The sequence below is a fragment of the Phyllostomus hastatus genome, unplaced genomic scaffold (assembly GCF_019186645.2).
Source record: "Phyllostomus hastatus isolate PE091 unplaced genomic scaffold, TTU_PhHast_1.1 phas_scaffold_317, whole genome shotgun sequence".
Taxonomy (NCBI): domain Eukaryota; kingdom Metazoa; phylum Chordata; class Mammalia; order Chiroptera; family Phyllostomidae; genus Phyllostomus; species Phyllostomus hastatus.
In genome coordinates this window covers 1,395,556-1,419,834 of record NW_025334023.1, presented here as the reverse complement: position 1 = coordinate 1,419,834, position 24,279 = coordinate 1,395,556, and the positions used below count along the sequence as shown (strand labels likewise).

General features: G+C 41.0%; 1 protein-coding gene and 1 long non-coding RNA gene across 4 annotated transcripts in view; one reads left to right on the top strand and one right to left on the bottom strand.

Moving 5' to 3' along the window:
• Positions 1-201: 201 nt before the first annotated feature.
• On the top strand, positions 202-22,716 carry LOC123805428. The gene is made up of 3 exons (XR_006783302.1): positions 202-434; positions 551-724; positions 22,557-22,716. It is a non-coding gene; the product is annotated as an uncharacterized LOC123805428 (long non-coding RNA).
• LOC123805426 (folate receptor beta-like) overlaps positions 1,346-24,279 on the bottom strand; it is a 39,975-nt gene continuing 17,041 nt past the window's right edge. Inside the window, exons 1-5 of one of the 3 annotated variants that reach the window (XM_045817989.1) lie at positions 6,035-6,198; positions 4,467-4,643; positions 2,199-2,387; positions 1,951-2,086; positions 1,346-1,821 (exon numbers count right to left, since the gene is read on the bottom strand). In XM_045817989.1, the coding sequence (XP_045673945.1) occupies positions 1,535-1,821; positions 1,951-2,086; positions 2,199-2,387; positions 4,467-4,619 (765 nt within the window). In that variant the 5' untranslated portion in view covers positions 4,620-4,643; positions 6,035-6,198 and the 3' untranslated portion in view covers positions 1,346-1,534. Of the gene's footprint in view, positions 1,822-1,950; positions 2,087-2,198; positions 2,388-4,466; positions 4,644-6,034; positions 6,199-24,279 lie in introns of those variants that run through there. The other 2 variants (XM_045817987.1, XM_045817988.1) reach the window with 2 other exon arrangements.

Below are 24,279 nucleotides of genomic sequence, written 5' to 3'. Positions count from 1 at the left end.
TGCCCCACCCCTTCCCAAAAAAGACCTAGCCGGTGGCTGCACCTCCAGGGAGCCTGCTTCCTGCCCCGCCTCTCCGCCCCCTGGCTCCTTAAAGGCGCAGGCCGGCAGCCAGGCTCCCAATGCTGCCAACTCCTGGAACGCTGTCGGAGACTCCCCTTTAACCTGGGAGAGAACTTTCACTTTGCTGAATTGAGAGTCTGAGTTAGCCCCCAAGAGCTCCTTACTCCATTTCAAATACGCATTGACTTAATCCAGCTGGAACACAGCCTGGGACATGGAGGGGGCTCTGTGGGGCCTTCCAAACTAGATAAATGTAATAACTAAGAGACCTCTCACGAACCCATCAGCCTCTCCAGGCCCCTATTGAAACCCAATAACTTGTGCTCCTGTCTGTGCCCGTCTTCTCTCGTCAGTCATCTCTGGTTTGAGGGAAGGTGAGTCGGCCAGGAGCGGGCAGCCAGGGGCGGCAAGGAGAGAGCTAGATTAGGAGTATTCACGCCGGATTCTAGTTCTAGTGTGAACACCCCACCTGCCTGGTGTTCTCTGACAGATACCCTGCCTCTCCGGGGATAACTGCAGTCTGGATATGGAGACCAAGAATTCCTCAGGAGGAAAGGGGAAGTGAGAGCCCCAGAGATCAACTCAAGCCCAGTTCTGGGGGCTATGCAAAGACAGACCAACCCTCCAGGGTAGGCATATCTACCATTCGCAAATGGGGACAAAGGTAAGAGTTTCCATTCCTCTTCCAGCCACACCTCCAGGATACAGCCAGAGCTGAACGAGGTCGAGGCTCTTGAGTATTTCCTCACCAGGAGACTCCCAAAGTACCCTCCCCATAAGCTCTCTTCATCCTCTGATGGTCAAAAGCCCCAACTCTACCCCTTCAATCCACATCATGTGGGAATTTTTTTTCAGCTCTTGACTCCCAACCCCAGCTTTCTCAGTGTAGAACTCAGCACAGAAGCAGACAGACAAGGCTTGGGGGGAGGGGATATCTGTGGACCAATATAAATGAAGTTCATGACCTGCCTCTCACTTGGGTTAACAAGAACAAAAGGATCCCCAAGAACTATCAATGTGCAAACACTGGGCTCACATACTTTCCAGGCAACAGCTCCTTTATATTTCACAACCCTGAGAAGAGGAAAGATTGTTAGCCCCATTTTAATGAGGAAGAAACCAAGGTCGAGAGCATTCAAGCAACTGTGCCCTTTCACATAGTGAGTAGTTGAGCTAAGTTTGAAACCCAGGTTTCATTTCTCTAATGTGACAGAATCCAAATGCTAGGGAGTCTCTCCTCTGTCCACCCTGAAACTAACAACCAAAATAACTCATCAGACACAAATATGTCTGTCTATTTACTAGAATGGGCTGGCAGAGAAACCCCAAGCCCCACCATGGAACAGGAACTGGATGACAGATGGGTAATGGATGGAGCCAGGCTTAGGGATCCCTCATTTGTGGACCTGAGCTGAGCTGAAACTGCACCTCAAAGCTGGGCACAGGCAGAAGGGGCATATGGGAAGAGCTGGATTCAGTTAAGGAGACAGAGTTGCAGCATTAGGGCTAGAATGACAAGGACAGGTCCAATCCCATGGGCTGTGGCCCTAGAATTCATGGCCAAGGCATAGAACCTCGCCACCTCCTCATTGGGGTTGCCCTGGGCCAGGTCGAACAACATCTGGATGCAGCGGCCACTCCCTTGACTGTAGTTGCTGACTTTGTAGGAGTGACTCCAGATGCCCTCACACAGGGCTACAGGCGTGGGGAAGTAAGACTCAAAAGTTTGGCAGACAGCCTCAGCTGGACACTTGTTAGATCCTGCAGGAGGAGAGAAGATAGACACAGATGTTTAGCCCCTGATTACCCCAGAGATATTCACACAACCCCAAATCTTCAAGCGGCCTTTGTGAAAACCCTTCCTCAATCTCCCACCTGCCTGGCCCTCACCTGAGGTCCAGTTCCAGCCCTTGTGCCAGTCAGTCTTGCAGGTGTAGGAGGTGCGGCAATCTTGCCACCAGCTCTCACAGTCCTCTTTGCACAGGGGCACGTTCAGGAAACGTTCTTTGCGCCAGCTCTGGTTCACCTGGGGGGGAAGGAGGAGGGGGAAGGCTCCTCTCAGCCAGGTGGGTTGGCAGCCACAGGCTTGACTGAGCTGGAGGGCAGCCTGCTGGGCTGGGGTGAGGGAGACACCTCACCTCCTGGATCCAGGGCCCCAGGTTGGGGGAGCACTCATAGAGGCAGGTGTCCTGGATGAAGTGGTGCTTGCAGGCGGGCTCCATCTTGCCGCAGTGGTCCCAGGTAAAGTTGTACAGGAGGGAGGTGTCCTTGTGCAGCTCCTGGCTGGTGCTGGCGGAGCAGCAGGCGTTCTTCCTCCAGGGACTGCACTGGGAGGGGCGGACACGGCACTCTTTCCCCTACCTACCACACACTTCTGCCGCCACTAGTCTCTGCCCATTCGGTTCTTGCTCTCCTGTCCCAGGAAGGCTGCCCTAGACACACTCACTGTGAGGACCCTTCTCTTCCTGGCCTCCAGGAATTTACATCTTGGGGGACACTCAATTACAACAGTGTGATCAGGGTTTTTGGGAACCTAGGAGAAACCCTGACTTGGGAGGACAGTAAACTAACGTTTATACAGATATTAACACTTTATAAAACATTCCTAGATTTATTTATTAAAAATACATTACTAAGGCCCTGGCTGGTGTGGCTCAGTGGATTGAGCACCAGCCTGTGAAACTAAAGGTTGCTCATTAGATTCCTAGTCAGCGCACATGCCTGGGTTATTACAGGCCAGGTGCCCAGTTGGGGGCATGCAGGAGGCACTCAGTCAATATTTCTCTCATACATCAATGTTTCTCTCCCTCTCTTTCTCCCACCCTCCCATCTCTAAAACTAAGTAAAATGATATATATAATATATACCTTATATATACAATATATGTTATATATAATATATATATTTAACTGAGTAACTATTCTATGCCAGCCCTGTTCTAGACCAAATAGAGCAGACAACAAAACAGACAGAAATATGTGTTCATGGATCTTACATTCTGGTCAGGGGAGACACAGTAGGACACTGAGAGAGAAAAATGATTGTAAGTCTATGGTCAATTACATGAGGAAATTTACAGCAGGGAATGGGAATATGGAGTATGGGATGATTGTGGAAATTTTAGATGAGGTGGTTAGAAATGCCATTGGTGGGTGACATTCTGAGTAAAGGAGGAAAGAGAGTGAGCGATGCAGTAATACACTGTTGAATAACCGTATTCTTGGCAGTATCAAGATCTGTGTCCCCTGCCCTCTGCCAGTGGCTAGGCCAGGACCAGGCACATTGCGGGCACACAGAAACTCATGCTAAAAACAGTAAAGACATACTTATGCTTTTTTAATGTAAACCGAACTTCATCTTACATATAGACACACCACACTTTAGCACCATTTTTATATAATATAGAATAGATTCTCCAGATCAAAACAAAAACCAAGCCATGAAATGGAAGGCTGTACTGTATGTTTTGCATTGCTGGAGTTAACCACTATTGTAGAGAATTGTGTCAACAATGGCAACACTGCTTACAGTATCTCATACAATTTAAGTGGCCAATAGAATACACCTGTATCAACCTTCCTTTGTAGCTGCCCCATTCATAGTGATTTTGTGAATAAAAGACAGGTGCTATTTCACGGTGACTTCTAATGTAGCCACACCAGAAATCGGCATGTTGAAATGTAGGGATTGTATTATAAAAGTACTTTCTTTTGGTTTCTCCTTTGCATTACAGGTGGTTATGTTGATATTTTTTAAACTAAATGTGCAAATAGATTCTATTAGCTTCAAACGTCATTCCAGGATAGAGAAGAGAGTCTAAACAATATTTGTCATAAAAAGGAGGCATGGAGTCTAACATGGTTGCAACCAAGGCACAAATATTAAAGACTGTGCAAGCACAACAGCGGAGCCCTGTGTCACAGTCCCAGGAGGCCCTGTCCTCCGCCCTCAGCACTCCATGGGACTGGCCACAGTGAAAGGAGGAAAAACCTCCTCCCCAGACACAGAGGTGTCTGCCCCGGTCCTGCCACTACCCAGCCACAAGGGCTGCTCAGGGCCAGTGCCTCTGTGTGTCCATGTTCTCCTCGATCTCAGTGTCCTCATTTGTGTCATGTGGAAAATGTCACCTACCTACCAAGGACCCCTGGAAAAATGAATTCATGTACAGAAAACACATGATACCTAGTAGGTGCTCAATACATGATTATTCCATGTTATTGCTCATGTGGTATCCTGTTCTGAAGAGGCCACCCTTAAAATCACCTAAATACTCCTTAACATTTACCTTCTCAGGCACAACTCAAATATGGGGTGTCTGACCCCTCAGCCCTTCCTTCACCACCCTGACTTCCTCTCCCCTGTCAGAAGCAGGCCTCCCCCCAGTCAGAGCCACACCCCAGCCATGCCTGGTCATGCAGCTTGTCCTCGGGGCCTGGCTTGGCCTTGTGGTGTTTGGCGTCCATGCAGACGTTGAGCAGCTCTGTCCCATCTCGGGCACTGCACATGGCAGCTGAAAGCCAGGCCAGCAGCAGCAGAGCTGCTGTCAGTTTCCAGGCCATGTCCTTCTGTCCCTGCAGAGGAGGCTGTGGTTGGAGAGAATGAGGCCTGAGGGGACAGAGCCCCATGCAGGGTGCTGCCTCCACTCCCTGTCTCTGTCTGCCCACCTCCACGGTGACTGAGGGGATCAGACCGTGTTCCCTCAGTGCCGGGGGCCTGAGGCTCCCTGAGGCTGAAGTCAAAGAGGCTGGCAAAGGGGGCTCCCTCACCCCAGCCTAGGAGGGCTCTGAAGGGGATGTGGGGTTAGGAGGTGGGCCCTGCGGGACTGTTCCCAAGTTGAAGAAGATGTCTTGCACCCACACCTTCTCTCTGGACTTTACCTTAAAATGTAATTAAATAGGTCAGGTCCCTATTTCCTGAAAAGAGCCAGGGACGCACAGCACCCTTATCTTGTGTCCAGCAAGTGCTCTACCCTTAGACCAGAGGTGTCAAACTCATTTTAACCGGGGCCACATCAGTCTCAAGGTTGCCTTCAAAGGGCCGAATGTAACTTTAGGACTATATAAATGTAACTACTTAACAGTTAAGCGAGAGCTCAGCTCAGCCGCCCTGTAGGAACAAGGTGGAGGGTCAGATTCAGCCCTGGGGCCTTGCATTTGCCACCTGTGCTTTAGACCCTGGATCACCTGATCCTGCCCCCCAACCCCCAGCTTAGAATCCCTGCTGTCCTAGGGAAAGCAGTAGCCCAGCTCAGCCAAGTTCTTCAAATCAGCTGACGAAGGATCAAGTGATGTAACACAAACAGGACCCTGTTTGCTCAAATGCTACAGAAATGGAAAGAGTAATGGTTTTTAAGCAGCTTCGCTCCCTCAGACTTTTTCCTTCCCTCTTTCCTGAACACCACTTCCTCCCTCCACCCCATCGTGTCCCTGGCCTGCTCAGCTCTCTCAGAGAGCTGGACTAATGCTCCAGATCACCACCTTTCTCCTTCAAACAGACAGACCAACCAACCAGTGCAGAGACCCCTGAACTGCAAGAATGCAGTAAAAGTCTACCGTGTTAAAGCGCCCACCAGACAGGCACTGAGTGTCAAGGGAGGCACCTGGCAAAAATGACAGCCCCCTTTCTGTCCGTGACTGCCTGCCACCCCAACCCCCACCCATTACAGCCCTTTTCCTTTGAGTTCAGTCACTGCAGTACCCGAGAGTTGGTACTAAGGCCCATTCCTCTCCCTCCCCATTCCCACATGCAGTTGATCACCAAGCCCTGGCCAGGGTCCCTCCAAAAACCTTTCTAGAATTCACTTCCCTCAACTCTGTCTTTGGGGTCAGGTCTTCCCTTTTCCAGTTTCTTCCCCTTCAAGTCCTCTTCCCCACAGGACCAAGAGTGATCTTCCAAAAGAAAGACACACCCTCTCCCACACACCCACCGAGTCCCCGTGGTGCCCCATCTCCCTTCCCTCCTTCGGGCATCTTGCCTGCGCCGCCTTTGCTGCTGGGATCGCTTTGCTGTGTCTGGACTGGCCCCTCTCTGGGAGGACAACAGCTCCAGGACCCTGGACTGTCCCCAGTAGTCTCCGTCCTCGGGCAGGATAGACTGCAAGCACTCTGAGTGCGCTCCGGCACAGAATGTGCCCACACACAGAGGGTGCTCCGCAGTAAGCAGTTTTCATTCCTCCTTCCTCCCCTTCCAGACCCCTCCCCTGTCAAGCCTCCCTTAGTCTGTCGAGTTAGGCAATCCTGTTTGAGTTCATCTTTTTCTCTTTTAATGTACTCATTCCAGGACCTGCACACTCAACATTCATCAAAATCTAGAGAACCACTCATCTCCGAGGGGAATCTGAATTTCTGGGTTCCCCAGGTGGCTGTTAGGATGAAGCTGCCTTGAGGGGCATGAGGTGTGGTGGTCAGGCCAAGGGGCCCAGCAGCAGCCCATTCCTCTCACAACCATGGGAAATGGCACAAAACTGTGCTGAGCTGTTGTTGGCTCCCCAAAAAATGGTTGAGAGTTATGTCTGGAAAAGCCTGGCATGTACCAAGTAGGCTTAAATGACAACTATCAGGTTCATTTATGAGCAGGGAGGGGGACACAGGTAGAAGTTGAGGTTTGGAAGTCCAGGGTCACAGAGGTAAGTAGTCTCAGGTCTGATGAATGATAATATCTCATCGTATAACATTTCTTTAAACATAATAAGCAACTTTTGATAGTCTTTTAAAAACTGGTAAAAATATATACATTATGTAAAATATACCATCTTAACCCTTTTTACGAATACTGTGCAGTCATGTTAAGTACATTCATACCGTTGTGCAACCAACCTCCAGAACTTCTTCATCTTGTAGCAATGAAACTCTTTTCTCAGTAAGCTGCTCCTTCCCGTTTCCTCCTTCCCCCAGTCCTTGGCAGCCGCCATTGGACTTTCTGTCTCTGAATCTGACTACTCTCAGAACCCGCTGTAAGAGGGAGGCATCATGCAATATTTGTTCTTTTGTGACTGACTCCTTTGACTACATAATATCCTTAAAGGTCATCCATGTGTCAGAATTTCATTCCTTTTTATAGCTGAATAATATTTTGTAGCATGTGTATACCTCATTTTATTTATCCTTTTACTCATCAATGGACACTTGTGTTACTTCCTCCTCTTGGCTGTTGTGAAGCACACTGCTATAAACCTGGCTGTACACCTGTCTCTTCAAGACCCTGCTTTCAGTTCTGTGGGTACATACTCGAAGTAGAACAGCTGGATCATATACAATTACCATTCTATATTTTTAACATTTTAAAAATTTTAATTGTTGTTCAAGTACAGTTTTCTGTCTTTTACTCCCATCCCAGCACCCCCCCAGTGCTCCCCACTTCCCTCCCATTTCCACCCCCCCTAGTTTTTGTCCATGTGTCCTTTATATTTATTCCTATAAACCCTTCCCCCTTTCCCCTGAAATTCCCTCCCCTCTCTGCTCTGGTCATTGTCAGCCTGTTCTCTATTTCAGTGTCTTTGGTTATATTTTGCTTGTTTGTTTGTTTTGTTTTTTAGGTTCTTGTTAAAGGTGAGATTATATGGTATTTGTCTTTCACCGCCTGGCTAATTTCACGCAGCATAATGCTTTCCAGCTCCATCCATGCTGTTGCAAAGGGTAGGAGCTCCTTCTTTCTCTCTGCTGCATAGAATTTCATTGTGTAAATATACCATAGTTTTTTGATCCACTCATTTACTTATGGGCACCTAGGTTGCTTCCAACACTTGGCTATTGTAAATTGTGCTGCTATGAACATTGGGGTGCTTAGGTTCTTTTGGATTGGTGTTTCAGGGTTCTTAGGATACAATCCTAGCAGTGGAATTGCTGGGTCAAAAGGCAGATCCATTGTTAGTTTTCTGAGAAAATTCCATACTGTTTTCCATAGTGGTTGTACCAGTCTGCAATCCCACCAACAGTACACTAGGGCCCCCTTTTCTCCACAACCTCTTCAACACTTGTTGTTTGTTGCTTTGTTTGTGATGGCCATTCTGACCAGTGTAAAGTGGTATCTCACTGTGATTTTAATTTGCATCTCTCTGATAGCTAGCAATATCCATTCTATTTTTAATACTTGAGGAACTGTCACATTATTATCCACAGCAGCTGCACAATTTTAGAACATTGTACAAGAGAAAAAAACGTGTTCAAGAGTTCCAGTTTCTTCCCATCCTCACCATCACTTGTTTTTTTAAAAATTAGAAACCATCCTGGTAGGTGTCAGGTGATACCTCGTTGTGGTTTTGATTTGCAATTCTCTAATGATTTTTGACATTAAGCAACTTTTCATATGCTTGTTGGTCATTTGTATAACTTCCTTGGAGAAATGTGCATTCATGTCCTTTTCCCATTTTTCAATCAGGTTATATGAGCTGTTTTTACTGGTGAGTTTAAGAAATCAATCTTTGCAAATATTTTCTCCTGTTCTTCAGGATGCCTTTTCACTCTGTCTTTCCATGCACAGAAGTTTTTAATTTTGATGTAATTCCATTTACCTCTTGCTTGTTGCTTATGCTTTTGCTCTCATATCCAAAAAATCATTGCCTCATACAATGTCATAAAGCCCTTCCCCTAAATTTTTAAGGCGTTTTAATGGGTTTAGCTCTTATGATTAGAGCTTTTATCTATTTTTGAGATAAATTTTGTATATGGGGTAAAATAAGGGCCCAATGTAATTTTTTTGCATGTGAATATCCAGTTGTATCCCAGCACCGTATTTTGAAAATGCTATTCTCTGAGTTGTCATTTATCCCATTTCATTGTCTTGACCCCATTGTCAAAAATCTGGGCTCTAAATTCTATTCCATTGATGTGTACATCTCTCCTTAAGCTACTACCACACTGTCTTGATTATTGTAGCTTTGTAGTATGTTTTGAAATCACAGAATGTGAGTCCTCCAATTTGGTTCTTTATTTAGTAAAATTCTTTTGGGTCTCTTGCATGTCCATATAGATTTTAGGCTCATATTGTCAATTTCTCCAAAAAAGGCAGCTAGAATTTTAATAAGGATTGAATTGAACCTGTAGATTAATTTGGGGAGAATTGTCTTCTGAACAGTATTTTCTTCTGATTGATGATCATGGGATGTCTTTCCATTTATTAGGTTTTTCATCTCTTTCAAGAATGTGGTGGTGTTCAGTGTACAAACCTTTTACTTTGTTAAATGTATTTTTTTATGCTATTGTGAATGGAATCGTAATCTTTAATTCATTTTTGTACTGTTCATTGCTAGTGTATAGAAGAGATACCATTTTTTATTTTTTATTTTTTAAATATATTTTATTGATTACACTGTTATAGTTGTCCCATTTTCCCCCATTTATCCCCCTCTGCCCTGCACACCCCCTCCCACCTGCATTCCCCCCACCTTAGTTCATGTCCGTGGGTCATACATATAAGTTCTTTGGATTCTACATTTCCTATACTATTCTTAACCTCCCCCTGTCTATTTTGTACCTACCGTTTATGCTTCTTATTCCCTGTACCTTCTCCCCCATTCACCTCCTCCTTTTACCCACTGATAACCCTCCATGTGTTCTCCATTTCTGTGATTCTGTTCCCGTTGTAGTTGTTTGCATAGTTCGTTTGTTTTTTTTTTAGGTTCAGTTGTTGATAATTGTGAGTTTGTTGTCATTTTACTGTTCATATATTTTTTTAAGATTTTATTTATTTATTTTTGGAGAGAGGAGAAGGGAGAGGCAAAGAGAGGGAGAGAAACATCAATGTGTGGGTTGCCCCACTGGGGGCCTGGGCCACAACCCAGGCATGTACCCTGACTGGGAATCGAACTGGCAACCCTTTGGTTTGCAGCCCACACTCAATCCACTGAGCTACACTAGCCAGGTACTGTTCATATTTTTGATCCTCTTCTTTTTCTTAGATAAGTCCCTTTAACATTTCATATAATAATAGCTTGATGATGATGAACTCCTTTAATTTTACCTTATCTGGGAAGTACTTTATCTGCCCTTCCATTTTAAATGGTAACTTTGCTGGATAGAGCAACCTTGGATGTAGGTCCTTGCCTTTCATGACTTGGAATACTTCTTTCCAGCCCCTTCTTGCCTATAAGGTTTCTTTTGAGAAATCAGCTGATAGTCTAATGGGAACTCCTTTGTAAGTAACTATTTCCTTTTATCTTGCTACTTTTAAGATTTTCTCCTTATATTTAATCTTGAGTAATGTAATTATGATGTGCCTTGGTGTGTGCTTCCTTAAGTCCATCTTCTTTGGGACTCTCTGAGCTTCCTGGACTTCCTGGAAGTCTATTTCCTTTGCCAGATGAGGGAAATTCTCCTTCATTATTTATTCAAGTAACCTTTCAATTTCTTGGTTTTCCTCTTCTCCTTCTGGCACCTCTATGATTCAGATGTTGGAATTTTCAAAGTTGTCCTGGAGGTTCCTAAGCATTTTCTCATATTTTTTTAATTCTTGTTTCTTCATTCTGTCCTGGTTGAATGTTTATTTCTTTTTTCTGCTCCATATCGTTGACTTGAGTCCTGGTTTCCTTCCCTTCACTGTCCTGTACATTTTCCTCTATTTCACTTTTCATAGCCTTCACTTTTTTGTCTATTTTGTGACCATACCCAACCAATTCTGTGAGCATCCTGATTATTAGTGTTTTGAACTGTGCATCCAATAGGTTGGTTATCTCTTCGTCACTTCATTGTATTTTTTCTGGAGCTTTGATCTGTTCTTTCATTTGGGCCATTTTTGTGTGTGTGTGTCTCAGGCATGCCTGTTACACAGTAAGGGGTGAAGCCTTAAGTATTCGCCAGGGTGCGGCAACCTATGTTGCTGTGTTGTAGTGCTTTATGTGGGGGAGGGGTCAGAGGGGGAACAATGCTGTTTGATCCACTCTCTGCCGGCTTTCAGTCACTTCCTCCACTACCCACAAGCAAATTGGGTGCTGATTTTCTGGTGACTGGTTTTGTGTACATTCTAGGAGCCTGTGGGTCTCTCCAACGAACTCTCCTGAGGCTAGGAGTTCTTCCCACCACCTCAATCCCCACAGGTTTTTTCAGTCAGAGGTTTTGGGGCTTTATTTCCCGGTGCTGGAGCTCTGGGTTGTGTGGTCTGTCTCACTCCCCAGTTATTCCTCCTGGTTTATCCGCATGCAAATATGAGACCGCCCATTCAGCCAGCCACCACCTTGCCCACCCCAGTCCTCCAGCCTCCACCTTGCAGCAAGTCCTCTCTGCCCAGTATCCTCTCTGCCCAGCTGCCTGTCTCCACCCCCAGCTACTGGTCTGGATAAGTGTTTCTTCTTTAACTCCTTGGTTGTTGGACTTCCATATAGTTTGACTTTCTGTCAGTTCTGGTTGGTTTTTTTGTTTTTAAATTTGTTGTTGTTCTTCTTTTGGTTATGTGAGGAGGCATAGTGTGTCTACCTATGCCTCCATCTTGGCTGGAAGTCCTCCCTCCCAGAAGAGATACAGTTGACTTGTATGTATTTGTCTGGTATCCTACAAACTTGATGAATTCACTTAGTATTAGTAGTAAAATGTTTTTGTGGGTTCCTTAGGATTTTCTATATACAATGTCATATCATCTGTGAACAGAAATAGTTTTATTTCTTCTTTTCAATCTGGATGACTTTTATTTCTTTTTCGTGACTAGTAGTCCTAGCTACAACCATCAGTACAGCACTGAATAGACATGATAAGAGTGAATATACTTATCTTATTCCTGATCTTAGGGGAAAAGCCTTTTGGCTTTGAATATGAATTTAGCAGTGGACTCTTTTTCATAGATGATCTTTATCTGGTCGGGAAAATTCCATTTTATTCATAATGTGTTCATTGTTGGTTTTATTTTTTATCATGAAAGGACTTGGGGTTTTGTCAAATGATATTTCTGAATCAATTAAGACGATCATGTGGGGTTTTCCCTTGAAATAACTTGCATTCCTGAGATGAATCTTACTTGGCAATGGTGTATAATACGTTTTACATTATGGTTAATTTAGTTTGCTGGTATTTTGTCAAGGAGACATGACTTTATTCAAAGTAGATATTGCGGTATGATTTTCTTTTCCTGTGATGTCTTTGCCTGATTTTGTATCAGGGAATACTGGCCTCGTAGAATGAATTGTGAAGTGTTCCCTCCTTTTTTGGAAGAGTTTGTGAATGATTGGTATTAATTACTCTCTAACCATTTAGTGAAATGTACCACAAAGGCTATCTGGACCTGCGATTTTCTTCTTCAGAAGTTTTAAAATTACTAATTCATCTCTTTACTTGTTATAGGAATATTTAGAATTTTGTTTCTTCTTGTGTTTTCTTTAATAGTTTGTGTTTTTCTAGGTATTGGTTCATTTCATGTATATTTTCTAACTGGCCCATAAGTGTTCATAGTATTCTCTTACATTGCTTTTTACTTCTGTAACAACAGTGATGTCTCCTCTTTTATTCCTGACTTTAGTAATTTGATTTTTTTTCTTGATCAAGCTAGCTAAACGTTTATCAGTTTTGTTAATCATTTCAAAGAACTAACTTTTGGTTTTATTGATTTTCTCTATTGTTTTCTTTCCTCTATTTCATTCATTTTTGTTTGACTCTTTATTATCTCCTTTCTTCCAATAGCTTTGGGTTATTTTGCTCTTCTTTGTCTTTTTTTTTTATTAAGGAACCAGTTTAGTGATTGATTAAGATCTTCATTTTTTTAAGATTTTATTTATTCATTTTTAGAGAGGAGGGAAGAGGAGAGAAGTATCAATGTGTGGTTGCCTCTCACTCATCCCACATTGGGGACCTGGCCTGAAACCCAGGCATGTGCCCCAACTGGGAATTGAACTGGTGACCTCTTGGTTTGCAGCCCTCGCTCAATCCACTGAGCTACACCAGCCAGAGCAGATCTTTCTTCATTTTAACACAGGCATTTAAAGCTCTAAGCACTGCTTTAGCTGTATGCCATAAGTTTTGGTATTTTGCATCTTAATTTTACTCATCAAGTATTTTTAAATTTCTCTTGTGAAGTATTCTTTGACTTATTGATTATTGAGGAGTATGTTGTTTAATTTACACATACTTGTGAATTTCCTACATCTTTCTCTTATTGATTTCCAATTTCATTCCATTGTTGCCAGAGAATATACTCTGTACTTGTGTTTTTTTAACTGTACTCTGTACAGTTTTTTAAAAATTTACTGATGCCCTTTAAAATGGTCTGAGATGACCTGACTGGTGTGGCTCACTCGTTTGGGCATTGATTGTCCTACAGAGTGAAAGGTCACTAGTATAGTTCCCATCAGGGCACATGCTGGGTTGAAGGGTTGAGGGTTCCAACCTGTGTCAGGGCTAGTGTGAGAGGCAACCGATAGATGTATCTCTCTCACATCATTGTTGCTCTCACTTTGCTTCTCCCTCCTTTCCCCTCCCTCTTAAAAAAAATTAAAAAGGGGCCTGGCTGGTGTAACTGAGTAGACTGAGAGCAGGCCTGTGAACCAAAGGGTCACAGGGCCAGTCAGGGCACATGCCTGGCTTGTGGGCCAGGTCCCCAGTAGGGAGCGTGCAAGAGGCAACCACACACTGATGTTTCTCTCCCTCTTTCTCCCTCCCTCCTCCTCTCTCTAAAAATAAGTAAACAGATAGATAGGTATTAAGAATAAATAATAAATAAATAAATAAAATCTTTAAAAGAAAAACAGAGAAAGGCCTAACATGTTGTTGTGTATGCATTTGAGAAGCATACATATTCTTTTTATGTTTGCTGGTGTATTCTATAAATTCTGTTATATCTAGCTTGTTTAGTGTTGTACAGGTCTTCTATTTTCCTGTTGATCTGCCTAGTGATTCTATTCATTGTTGGTAGGGGGGAATTGGAATATTTAGTCATTATTGTTGAATTGTGTATTTCTCTCTTCAATTCCATCAGATTTTACTTTGTGTATTTGGTGACTCTATTGTTAGGTGCATTTGTTTGTTTTTAATTTATTTTAAAATTATAGTTAACATACAATGTTGTGTTAGTTTCAGGTGCACAACACAGTGATTACACATGTATTTACATTACTAAGTAAACATCATGATAATTGTAGTATTCACCTGGCACCATACATACTTAGTATGGTGTAGTAACTACCTATTACTCTGTATTCACTATATGTTTATAAGTATAGATATATAGATATAGATATAACTGTTATTGACTATATTGCCTGTGCTGTACCATACATCCCCATGACTAGTTTTGTACTTCTTAATCCCCTTGGTGTATTTGTTCATAATTATTATGTGTTCCTGATGGATTAACTCTTTTATCATTATAAAATTTTTTTGCCTCTTAGCAATTTTGGTCTTAAATTCTATTTGTTTGATATCATTATAGCCAATCCTGATATCCTTTGGTTATTGTTTTCATGATATAACTTCTTCTATCCTCTTAATTTTAACTTTTTGTGTCTGTGAATCTAAGATGCGGCTCATGTAGACAGCGTGCAGCTGAATAATGATTTTTTAATTTGTCAATCTCTGTATTTGTATTGAAGTATTTAATCCATTTATATCTAATTTAATTACTATTGATATAGGATTCATATCTGCAATTTTATTTGTTTTATATATGTCTCATGTCTTTTTTGTTGTTCTCTTTCTCCATTACTCTCTTCTTTCATGCTTAATAGATATTTTCTAGTGTGTCATTTTAATTCCTTTGTTGTTTCTTTTACTGTATATAAAAGGTTTTTCTTAGTACTTGCTCTGGGACTATAATTAGCATCATAATTTATAACAATCTAGTTCAGATTAATACCAACTGAGTTTTATTTGTGTTCCAAATTTTGCTACAGTATAACTTCATTCCTTTCCAAACTCCTATGTACTATTATTGTCATATAAATTACAGCATTATACATGATAAACCAACCTATTGACACAGTTTTGTTATCATTATTTTATCCAGCTGTCTTTCTATTAGATAGGACAAGAAAAGTGTTACAACATAAATACACTTAAACCATATTTTATATTTCTCTATGTAGAAACTTTTATTGGTGCCCTTTATTTCTTTATATGAATTTAAGTAGCTGCCTTTTGTTATTTCATGTCAGCCTGAAGGTCAACCTTTGGTATTTATTGTAGGAGAGGTCCAGTAGTGATAAATTCTCTCAGTTTTGGTTTATTTGGGTATTTTAAATTTCTCCTTCATTCTTGAAGGTAGTTTTTCTGGTTATAAAATTCTTGGTAGACAGTCTTTTCCTTTTAGCATTTTGAATATATTATCCTACTGCATCCTGGTCTTCATAGTTTCTGATGAGTCATTAACAGTTGATTTTTTTAGCAGCTGATTTTATTGAGAATCTCTTATAAATGATGAGTTGTTTTTTTGTTGCTACTTTCAAGATTCCCTATTTGTCTTTGCCTTTCAATAGTTTAACTCTGATGTGTTTAAGTATAAATTTCTTTGACTTTATCTTACTTGGAGTTAATTTAGCTTCTTAGATGTATAGGGTAATGTTTTTATAAAATTTGAGAGATTTTGACCATTATTTTACAAATTTCTCCCCCCCCCCTCTCTCTCTCCCTCTCCCTCTCCCTCTCCCTCCCTCCCTTCCTCCCTCCCTCTCTCTCATTCTCCTCCTTCTAGGATTCCCATTTGGAAGACATTTGGGGACATATTTCAGAATGCTTAATGGTATTCCCACAGGTCCCTGAGGGCCTGTTCATTTTTGTTTGTTCTTTTGATTCTTAAGAATGGACAATTTCTATATTCTACATTCAAGTTCATAGACCTTTCTTCTGCTGCTGAGAACCTCTAGTATATATTTTTTTAATTCAAACTTTTTTTTTAGCATTTTAAGCTTCACAATAAAACTGAGAAGGTACAGAGATTTCCTATATGCCCCCTGCCCCCACACACATATAGCTTCTCTCATTATACCCACAATCCTCTACCAGATTGGTACATTTGTTACAACTGATAAACCTGTATTTACACCTCTTCATGACTCAACATTTGGAGTTTACATAGGTTTCACTCTGTGTTGCACATTCCTTGGGTTCAGACAAATGAATAATGATGTAGCCTTATCATGTAGAGTATTTCCACTGCCCTGAAAATCCTCTGTGCCTACCTGTGTATCCCTCTATCCCTCCAACCCCTCCAACCACTGATCTATATAATGTCTCCATAGTTTTTCCTTTTCCAGAATGTTATACATCTGAAAGCTGTTTTATGTAGCCTTTTCATTTTGGCTTCCCTCACTTATTAATATGTATTTACGGTTCCTCCATGTCTTTTTATGGCTTAATAGTAATTTCTTTTTAATGCTGAATAATATTCTATTATCTGGATGTACCACAGTTTATTTATTCATTCACCTATTGAAGGACATCTTGGTTTCTTCCAAGATTTATGACTATGAATAAGGTTGCTATAAACATCTGTGTACAAGTTTTTGTGTGGACATAAGTTTTTAGTTCCTTTGGGGAAATATTAAGGAACATGATTGCTAGATCATAAGGTAAGAGTATCTTTAGTTTTATAAGAAAGCACCAAAGTGTCTTCCAAACTGTCTTCTGAAACTGTGCTATTTTGCACTCCCACCAGCAGTGAATGAGAGTTCCTGTTGCTCCACATCCTCTCCAGCATTTGGTGTTGTCAGTGTTCCAGATTCTGGCAATTCTAAAAGATGTGTAGTGGTATCTCATTGTTTTAATTTATCTTTTCCCTAATGATGTGAGATGTTGAGCATTTTTTTAATACTTATTTACCAATTGTCTGTCTCCTTTGGAGTGGTACCTATTCAGATCTTTTGCTCATTTTTTAATCGGATTGTTACTTTTCTTTCTTTCTTTTTAAACCTCATCTGAGCATATGTTTATTGATTTTAGAGAGAGAGCAAGATAGAAAAAGAGAGAGAAACATTGATGTGAGAGGGAAATATCGATAGTTACCTCCCGTATGTTTGCTGACAGGGATTGAACCTGCAGTCTAGGTATGTGCCCTGACTGGGACTCAAACTCACAAGCTTTTGATGTGTGAGATGACCCTCCAACCAACTGAAACCCAGTTGGGGCTGGTTGTTCATTTTATTGTTGTTGAGTTTTAAGAGTTCATTGTATATTTTGAGTAAATTCTTTTTTAAAAAGATTTTATTTATTTATTTTTAGAGAGAGGGAAAGGAAGAGAGGGAGAGAAACATTGACATGAGACAGAACATCAGTCGGCTGCCTCTCATATGTGCCCTGTCCAGGTACTGAATCCACAACCCAGGCATATACCCTGACCAGGATTGAATTGGCGACCTTTTGCACTGCGGGATGATGCCCAACCAACTGAGCCATACCAGTCAGGGCTGGATAACCGTGGTTTATCAGACATGTCTTTTACAAATACTTTTTATCAGTCTATGGTTTGTATCATTCTCGTTCTCTTTTTTTCTTTAAGATTTTTAAAATTTATTTTTAAATAGAGGGTAAGGGAGGGAGAAAGAGAGAGAGAGAAACATCAGTGCTAGGTTGCCTAGCACGCCCCCGACTGGGGACCTGGCCTGCAACCCAGGCATGTGCTGTGCCTGGGAATTGAACCAGTGACCCTTTGGTTCACAGGCTGGCATTCGATCCACTGAGCCACACCAGCCAGGGCTGTATCATTCTCTTGATGGTATCTTTTACTGAGCAGAAATTTAACGTATCAATTAAATCTAGCTTATCAATTCTTTCTTTCATAAATGATGTCTTTGGTGTTGTATCTAACAAGTCACCACCAAACACAAGGTCTCCTAGATTTTCTCCTATGCTATCTTCTTGGAGTTTTATGGTTTTGCATCTGTGATCCATTTAGGCCTGATCCATTTAAGTCACTTTTGTGAAGGGTGTAAGGCTTGTGTCTAGAATCTAGATTAATCTTTTTGTGTGTGGACATCCAGTTGTTCCAGCACCACTTGTTTCAAAGACTGTTATTGTCTATTATATTGCCTATCCTGTCTTTTCAAAGATCAGTTGAGTATATTTCTGTGGGCTATCCATTCTGTTCTGTTGATCTGTTTGTCTATTCTTTTGCCAATACCACATTGTTTTGATGACTGTGTCTTTATAATAAGTCTTGAAGTCAGATAGTGTCAGTCCTCCAACTTTGTTTTTCTCTTTCAATATTGTGTTGGCTGTTCTGGCTCTTTTAGCTCTCTATATGAGATCAGTTTGGAAAAAGCCCAGCCATTGTTAATATAATGAGAATGGTTTGCACGTGGCATTGATGTAACCTGGCAGCCAAGGAGAGTGGACTGGAATGCACAGGCATGAACAATGACAACTTCACTGGACTGGTCAGTGGGAGTAGTAGATGCTATTGAGTGAGCGTGTGTACGATGTGGCCATTGCATTCAAAATGACTGAGCAAGTAGAGCAATGAATCTGCATCAAATTTTGTATTAAGCTTGAACATTCCTCCACTGAAACTATTCAGATAATTCACAAGGCCACAGCTATGGGCAACTGGTGATTGGAAGCTGCATTATGACAACACACCCTCTTATGCATCATGTCTTGTGCAGTTTTTTGGTGAAACATCAAATCACCCAGGTAACTCAGCCTCCCTACAACCCAGGTTTAGCACCCTGTGACTTCTGACTTTTCCCAAAACTAAAATCACCTTTGAAAGGGAAGAGATTTCAGATCATCAATGAGATTCAGGAAAATATGACAGGGCAGCTGATGGTGTTTGGGAGAACTGTGTGAGGTCTCAAGGTGCTTACTTTGAAGGGGACTAAGGTGTCATTGTCCTATGTACAATGTTTCTTTTTTCTTAAGATTTTATTTGTTTATTTTTAGACAGAGGGGAAGAGAGGGAGAGAAACATCTATGTTTGGTTGCCTAACATGCCCCTGACTGGGGACCTGGCCTGAAACCCAGGCATGTGCCCTGACTGGGAATCGAACCAGCAACCCTTTGGTTCACAGGCCGGTGCTCAATCCACTGAGCCACACCAGCCAGGGCTGTGCAATGTTTCTTGTATCTTCTTCAGTAAATGTCTCTATTTTCCATATTACATGGCTAGATACCTTCTGTACAGACCTTTTATAAACTGTAGAATCAGTTTGTCAATATCTACAAAATAATTGAATGGGATTTTGATTGAGATTGCACTGAATCTATAAATGAAGTTGGGAATAACTGACATGACAAGATTGATCTTATTCATGAACATGAAATATCTCTCCATTTATTTAGTTCTTCTTGTTTTGTTCACCAGAGTTTTGTAGTTTTTGCTACATACATCTTGTACATATTTTGTTAGATTTATTTCTAAGTATTATTTCTAAATATGGATGCTTAAGTAAGTCATATTGTTTTGTTTCAAAGATTTTATTCATTTATTTTTAGAGAGAAGGGAAGAGAGGGAGAAAGAGAGGGACAGAAACATAGGTTGGTTGCTTCTCATACACACCCCAACCAGGCACCAAACCTGCAACCCAAGCATGTGCCGCAACCAGGGATCAAACCCACAAACTTTCACTTTGCAAGACAATGCCCAACCAACTGAGCCACATGGGTCAGGGCTTCTTTTGTTTTTTATTTCAAATTCCACTTGTTTGTTGTTAGTATGTGGGAAGGCAATCGACTTTTATATATTAACCTTGTATCCTACAACCTTGTTCTAATCACTTATTAGTTCCAGGACATTTTCTGTCAATTCTTTTGGATTTTCTACATAGAAAAATATGTCACCTGTGAGCAAAGATAATTTTATTTCTTCCTTCCTAGTCTGTATATTTTTATGTCATTTCCTTATCCTATTGCTTTAGTTGGCGCTTCCAGTATGATGTTGCAGGGGAGTCGGGAGGGAGACATCCTCACCTTGTATCTGGTTAGTGGGGAATCTTTCAGTTTCTTACCACTAAGTATGATTAGGGTTTTTTTTATAGATCAAGTGAGAAGGTTCTAGTAAATTTTTCAGTTATTATACTGTTCAACTCTAGAATTTCTATTTGACTAAAAAGTAATTTATATCTCTATTGATATTCTCTTTTTGCTCAGACATCATTTTTATATTTTCCTTGAATCCTTTAGACATAGTTTCCTCAAACTCTTCTTTTCTTATAACAGCTGATTTAAAAGCTTTGTCTAATAATTTCCACATCTGAGTTTCTCAGACAGTTTCTATCAATTGCTTTTTTCCTCCTGTATGTGTGCCACACCCTTGTTTATTTGCATGTCTCATTATGTTGAGGGTGAGTGGTAAAAACTGATCATTTTAAATGACATAATATGGCATCTCTGGAAATTAGATACTCTCAGGGCTCCTTTTTGTTACTTTCTTTTTTTTTAATTTTTTTTTTTAGTTGTTGCTCAAGTACAGTTTCCTGCCCTTTACCCCCCATCCCAGCCCACCCCCCAGCCCTCCCCTCCTCCATTTTTTTGTTGCTTTCAAGGACTAATTCTGTAAAGCATGTTTTCTTTGTCACATGTGGTCACTGACATTTTTGCCCAGCTGATGAGTGGACAGAGATTTCCTTAAATGTTTTCTAGTCTTTGCCAAGAGACTTGTATGTTGTTCATTCAGGCAAGCCTTCAAAGCTCCGGTGGTTTATTCTACCTTATCCCTCATTCCCTGCTTCAGCCAAGCCTCAAGTTTACTAGAATTAAGAGAAGGAGGCCATTTCATGTTTTTCCTGGATTTACATACAGTTCTCAAATGCATGTGGATTTCTCGAGCCCCAAGTAAATGGTAGAGCTTTTCAAAGCCCTCTCTCTAAATCTCATTCCCAATATTCTTTTTAAGTTTTTTGGCCAGCCTTTTTTTTTGGTCTCAATTGGTTTTCTTGGCTTAGGAAGCTGGGATGTCAAACAGTTCGTTTGCTGCTGATTGTTTAGGCAAATACCTAAGGATGGGGTTTCTCCCTGTGTAAGCTCTGAGTCAGGTCAAATAAGACTAGCCCTGTAAGTGGGGCTCTTATCAGAAGCTGCCACATAAATCACATGTGTAGTGACATTTCTGTAGGGATAGAGCTTTTGAGGAATTCCGTACCCACTCTGTCCCCTCTAGTGGCTACTAGGCTGTTGTTTTTCACAGCTACTATAGTTGAGAGACAGCTGGTTTTGAAGGCTACCGTGGAGTTGGGGAGAACAGGATGGAGGGGATAAACAAGTCAAAATGCCAAGAGCTTGCTGCTGCCTACTGAGATTCAACCATTTTTCTTGAATAAATCCTCCTTTGGTTTTTGAAAATTTGGGTGAATTTGCAGAGTTCTGGAAAGGTTGAGTTTGACATTTGGCCAGTGTTCTTGCTTTAATGGAGGTGTGGATTTTCAGATGTCCTTCCTCAGCCATTCCAGAAGTGCTTCTTCAGATCACTTTCATTTTAAGAAGCATAAAACTTTAAATAATATTGACCACTCCTACCAAAAAAAAAATCTTTGAGTATACATTCTACACTTCCATAAAGAAATAAAAGTTATTTTTGTTTCCTGTCTGTTTCCCCCTACAGCACTGTTAAGGTTCTTACCCAGCCTGAATGTGAACTTTCACTTCTCAGAAAACATGTTAATTTGTTCGATTGTGTGCTGGCTCACATCATGCCCTTAGGTCATGATATTCAACAGTAGGTTATTAACTTCTAGGGAAGTCAATATTCCAAATGGCAAGGTTATAAAATACAGCTTTTTAAAAATTAATATCAGCCAAAACTAACGTTATTTCCTGACAACACTTTTGTTAGTTCCTCTTCTCTAAATTAGGCCCTAAATTCAGAATAAGAAAACTATCAAGATGTATTTTACACCAGAATCATCCATGTCTGGGCAGTTCCTAGACAGCTGCTACAATATAACAAAAATTTGCTTCCTAACAGCATGGCACTCATAGGTAAAGAAGTATTCAAGGAGGGATGCTAAAAATAATTAGGTAAAATTGGTATGCTCCACGTTTCTAAAAATAGCTTATCAGTGTTGCCCTGTTCATCGTGCCCACAGTAAAGGAAGATGAAAGCAAAGAGAGGGGCTCATTCCCTCAAGGTGAGTTCTATACAAGGTAAAGGGCTCTGACTGAATGGGCTGTTACTTTGGACACTCTGATTGGGTAAAAGCATACTCATGTTCACGGGCAAGGGCATGCATGATGACTGTCAACAAGCTTATTCCCAGCATGATTTTATGCCTTTGTTTAGAATCACCACTTACTACTGATACTAATTTTGGTCTACATCTTACTAAATAACTGTAAGGCCCTCAAGATTTCTGAATACATGCACTGTCCTTATCACCCACAGAGCTCCAGCAAATAGAGGAGACAAATGAAATTACCAAAAGTAAGCTGGGTAAAGTGGTTGAGAAGCCTTACTCTCCTTGTCCACCTTTTCTTTCCCAGGTTCTAAAAACATGTTCTTTCAAAAGCCACCATCAGCTGAGACCTCGTGAACCTTCTCACCAGGAGGGTCATGCTCTGCTCCTCTCTCTCTCATTCTGCTCTTGCAAATGATTTGATTGATCAGATCATCGGGTACTGTTCACAGGTGGTTTCTGTTCTCTCCTTTGGTTTTCCTAGAGATCCCACCATAACTGACTGACAGGAAAATAGGCTCATGGATTGACATTATCACCATAAACCAGCACTTGGATAATTCAGCCTATCACAGGCCCTGGTACTTGTCCAAAAAAATTCAACCCCAAAGTAAAGATTTCTATGGAGGAAAATGCTAATGCACAAACAGGTAAGAAGAAATCATTTTTAAAGAAATAGTGAAGTTGACAAACAAGGATATGATTGTGCTTATTGTGTTGGTATTTTTAGTAATGTGCTTCATGTTCTTTTTTAAATTAGTCATATGATGCCATCCTTTTTCTTTTCCCTGGCTCTGATCGCTAACCCTCAATTTAGCTGACCACACTTACACCAACTGGAATAAACACTCTCTAAAAAAAATTCTTGGTCAGTGGGTTACTCTTTTAAGTGTCTCAACTGATATTGTTTCCATCTACACCAAGAACAGACTCCCTACTTGATTGCTGTGTTGTTACAACGAATGTCTCAAAGTATATGATGAAACAGAAATTGTCTCAGATGATAGACTGGATAGAGCCAGATGCTAAATTCCTTAGAATACATCCCTCATGGGCACACCCCGTGGCAACCAGAATCAAATAAGATTCCCTATATGCTATCGATGCAAAGGAGAATATCCTACAGGCAATCACTCATTTATTCATTCACTTACTTTACATATCATAAAATGTATTCATTTAAAGTTTACATTGATTTTGCCAAATGGTACAACCTCACTGTAATGACTTAGAATATTTTCATTCCATCTCATACACACTTGGAATTAATCCCTGTTCCCAAATCCAGGCTTTGGCATCCACTAATCTGCTTTCTGTCTCTGTAAATTTGCCTTTTCTGGACTTTTTATACAAACTGACTTTCACGTGGCATGTCTTTAAAATTCATCCATAACATAGCGTGTATCAGTAGTGCATTACCTTTTGCTGCTGAATGGTATTCCATGGTGTAGAGACCACACATTTCATCTGTCTGTACATCAGTTGATGGATGTTTCCATTACTCCCAGTTTAGAGCTTTTATGAATATGCTGCTATGAACACTCATGTGCACACCTCTGTGTGATATCTGTTCTCATTTCCTTGCATTGCTGGGTCATAAGACTTTGACATTCAACTTTGGAGACACTGACACTATTTTCTGAAGGGCAGTACCATTTACATTCCCATCAGCAATGTAGGAGGGTCCCAATTTTTCCACCTCTGTGACATTTATTATTGGCTCTCTTATTTATCAGTCATTCTGGTGGGTATGAAATGGCATATTATTGTGGTTTTAATTTGTATTTCCCTAATGATTAATGATGTTGAGCATCTTTTCATGTATTTGTTAGCCACTCATGCACTTTCTTTGATGAAATGCCCATTTACTTCTTTCGCCCATTATTTGATTGGGTTATTGGTTTTCTTATTATTGAGTTGTAAGCATTCTTTGCATAGTATGGCTACAAATCCTTTATCAGACTTGTGGTTGGCAAGTATTTCATCCAGTCTGTTACTTGTCTTTTAAATTACTTACAGGTGTCTTCTGAGATAAAAAATGTCTGATTTATCAGTTTTTTTCAGTGCTTTTGGTCCAAAAATGTAGTAAAAGATGGTAGAAACTTCAGTCTAAGAAAGATTTGCCTACCACAGGATCTGGAAAATATTTTCCTGTAAATATTTTTATAGAAAATTCTAAAATTTTTATTGTTTTAGCTGTTACATTT